Raw genomic sequence first — 3454 nt, forward strand, 5'->3', positions numbered from 1 at the left:
ATAGATATGTGATTGATGTCTTAACGAACTAACGTCTAATCTATTCTTCATGTCTTCACATTTTTTCTCCTCCTCCCACTCCTCTTATTCTGTTTTGTATTACTTCCTCCCTTCCCTCTCTCCACTTTCCCTCATCGCTCCTTCTCGTCTCCCTCTTTTCATTCTCCCTTATCCCTCCTTCTCTTCTCTCTCTCTTCATCCCTCTTTCTCCTCTCTCTCTTCATTCTCCCCATCCTTCTTTCTTTCCTCCCTCTTTCTCTCCTCACTCTCTTCATTTATCCTCATGCCTCTTTCTACCTCATCATTCCTTCTCCTCTCCCTCTCTTCCTCTCTCCTCCTCCTCTCCCCCTTTCTCTCCTCTCTCTCTTCATTCCTCGTCATCTCTCCTTCTCTGTCCTTCTTTCTCCTCTCCCTCGCTTCTTTATTTATTCTTTGTTTATTCCTCTCTTTATTCTTCCTCCTCCTTTTCCTCTCTTCATTTCTCCTCATCCCTCTTTCTCTTTCTTTCTCCTCCATGCCCAACATTCCAATAGAACCTGTGTTAACGAGGCTCAATGACTTTAGATATGCAAATGAGTCGGTTGCCGTTTCGTGTCGTGCCATGATTTGCTCTCCGTATGCAAATGTCTCGCTTGACAGGGAATTGATGATTGAATTGGTGTCGTTGTCGTTGTTGTTTTTGTCGTTGTTATCGTTTTTGTTGATGTCGTTGTTGTTGTTTTTGTCGTTGTTGTTGTTGTTTTTGTCGTTGTTATCGTTTTTGTTGCTGTCGTTGTTGTTTTTGTCGTTGTTGTTGTTTTTGTCGTTGTTTTTGTCGTTGTTGTTGTTTTTGTCGTTGTTGTTGCTGTCGTTGTTGTTATCGTTATTGTTGCTGTCGTTGTTGTTTTTGTCGTTGTTGTTTTTGTCGTTGTTGTTGTTGTCATTGTTATCGTTGTTGTTGCTGTCGTTGCTGTTGTTGTTGTTGTCGTCGTCGTTGTTTTTGTTGTTGTTGTCGTTTTTGTATCGTCTCAAATAGCGCCTCTTTGGCCGCAAAACTTCCGAGGGTAATGGGGTGTAAAGGTATAGGTATCGATTACCTTGTTTTCCTTTTATTTCGTTTGGGCGCTCCTACGAACCACGACCTCCAGTCGCGTTCATGAATCGCGAAGCACGGTTTGCTTGGGGTCAGCTTGAGTCATCATCATCATTATCATTGATGTTCATTATCACCCAGGAGGCGTCGCCACCACAGCCCCCAGGGGCCTGCCGCCCGGCTCCGCGCCGCCGCACGCCCAGGCCCATCATTACTATTTTTACTATCAATGCTTATCATAATGATCATCATTATCATCATCACTGTGATTCTGTCATAAGCATTATTATTATCATTATTGATTTTCATTATCATTATCATTGATGATTTTTTTCATTATCACTATATAATCAATTCTGACAAACAACAGAATTGATTATACGCACAGAGTTAGACACGAATAATCGTCCTATTCGTCTAGATCATCTAAGATGAATGAAAGTCCTTCTGGCACCGAGGACTTTCAGCGTCAGGAGAGGCGATGGAATTAGGTAAGGAAGGAAGGAAGAGAAGCTGCTCAGTGGGCGCGTCGGCCGGACAGCCTCTTCATTATGGCGGCCTCCGCCCTGCTCACGTCCTCAGCGAGCCCTACCAGTAGCAAGGGCATGTTTTCAGCCCTCGGCCACAAGAATTGAACGCCATAGTTGCGCTCAATCCATGCGGCCATGCTGCCTTCGGGGCCGAGCTCCAGGATGTGCTCCTCGCGCTTGATGTGGAGCGGCACGAGGATGTGCTCGGGGCGGAGCTTGAGGTTCGCCATGAGCCCCGTCACCAGGATCTGGGCGCCGGGCTTGTTCCGCTCAGGGGGTTGGATCGTCACCACATGCCTCTGGGCGACATGACGGATTCGGAATCCGCTCTCGCCGATGGCCTTGCCGATCCGCCAGGGCTCGACGCAGACCGGAATCGTCCCCTTCAGCTCCTCTCGGCGATGCCACTCCTCGGCGAATTCTTCATTACGGCGGCGCTTCTTCTGCTAACTGGAGTTGTATGGAGGCCACGGCTTTTTCGGCTGCCCCCAAAGGCCCCTCGACCACCAGGGGCCATTCAGGGTGCTCGCGGGACTGGGTGCGGAGCTTAACCCCGAACTCCTCCTGGACCTTGAAGGCGTGGCATCCGCCTTTTCCTATGGCGATGCTGATGTCTTCGGGAAGGATCTCCACTGGGAGGACCACGCGCTGTTGGAGCACGTCCTGCAGGACGAGCTCCTCCAACTCCTTGATGGCCCCGCGCACATTGGCGGACAGGCCAGATACGACGATGGGCGATTCCCTGTCCTTGGGAACGTTAACCCAGACGCCGTACTTTTCCCTTATGTAACTGATGCGGGCGCCGCCCTTGCCGATGGCCTCGCCGTAGTGCGCTGGCGCGATGTCAGGGGAAGCGCTTTCAGAGTTGCGGACCTGTCCTTCGATGTCCGCGAGCTTTTTGAGCATCAGCGCACGGTCCTTTTCCTTGCCGATTAAGGATTCCGAAGGATCGTCCTCCCTCAACGGCATCCTAAGCCTGTTTGGTCTTCAGGAGGGCTGCAGGCCCAAAGGTATTTGCAAAGGCATGCGCAGGGGCCTGTTGCCGCAAATGCAGGCTTCCATGTGCTGCATAAAGGCCTGAGCGGCCTCTTGCTTGCCCTTGACGGGGAAGGGCGCCACGAGGTTGCCGGCGTGGGGCCTGACGAGCTTCACGGCGAAATTCTCCGCGGCCTTGCCAGCCTGCTGGAGGAATCGCCGGCGGTCCTCCTAAGCTACATACATGGGCAGGCTAACGCCAGCGTTAGCCTGCTTGGGGAGGGTCTGGCCGGATAGTTCTTTCACAACCGGCTGCGGTCGGTAAGACATGGGTTCTTCGATAGTGAATCCGAAGAGCTCGGAAATCTCGGCGGCAAAGTTTGCGTCATAAGTAGTGTTTAGGTTCAGAGAGGCGGTCACGGGCGCCTCTTATTGCACTGTAGTTGATGGGAGTCAGTCATTTCCATTTATCTTGGGACCCTCCTCCTTAGATGACTAAGGAGGATTTGTTACTTTTTTTTGTTTCTTTTTTTTTCTTTCCCTTATTCATTTCTTCTGTCACCTTTTCCAATTCTGATGGGGAAGGAAGGTCATTCGACCTTTCTATTGCCGGCTGTGATGGGGAAGAAGGAAGGTCAAATGACCCTTCTATTGCTGGCTGTGATGGGAAAGACGGAAGGTCAAATGACCATTCTATTGCTGGATGTGATGGGGAAGAAGAAAGGTCAAATGACCCTTCTATTGCTGGCTGTGATGGGAAAGACGGAAGGTCAAATGACCCTTCTATTGCTGGATGTGATGGGGAAGAAGAAAGGTCAAATGACCCTTCTATTGCTGGTTGTGATTGGAAAAGACGGAATGTCAAATGACCCTTCTA

General features: G+C 50.1%; 1 protein-coding gene across 1 annotated transcript; it reads right to left on the bottom strand.

The window, feature by feature from the left end:
- Positions 1 to 1589: 1589 nt before the first annotated feature.
- LOC138864631 (vigilin-like) lies at positions 1590 to 2571 on the bottom strand. Its single transcript, XM_070132465.1, has 2 exons — positions 2110 to 2571; positions 1590 to 2045 (listed from the first exon to the last, which is right to left on the bottom strand). Exons 1-2 carry the CDS (start codon positions 2569 to 2571, stop codon positions 1590 to 1592), a joined length of 918 nt encoding a protein of 305 aa, XP_069988566.1.
- Between the last annotated feature and the right edge of the window lie 883 nt (positions 2572 to 3454).

The sequence above is a fragment of the Penaeus vannamei genome, chromosome 17 (assembly GCF_042767895.1).
Source record: "Penaeus vannamei isolate JL-2024 chromosome 17, ASM4276789v1, whole genome shotgun sequence".
Taxonomy (NCBI): Eukaryota; Metazoa; Arthropoda; class Malacostraca; order Decapoda; family Penaeidae; genus Penaeus; species Penaeus vannamei.

Bases quoted from the DNA above. Each gene is read 5' to 3' on its own strand.
- LOC138864631 (XM_070132465.1), bottom strand. From the start codon at position 2,571: ATGCCGTTGAGGGAGGACGATCCTTCGGAATCCTTAATCGGCAAGGAA. The intron at 2,046-2,109 runs GTGGTCGAGGGG...TCCAGTTAGCAG, and splicing joins AGCACCCTGAATGGCCCCTG to AAGAAGCGCCGCCGTAATGA.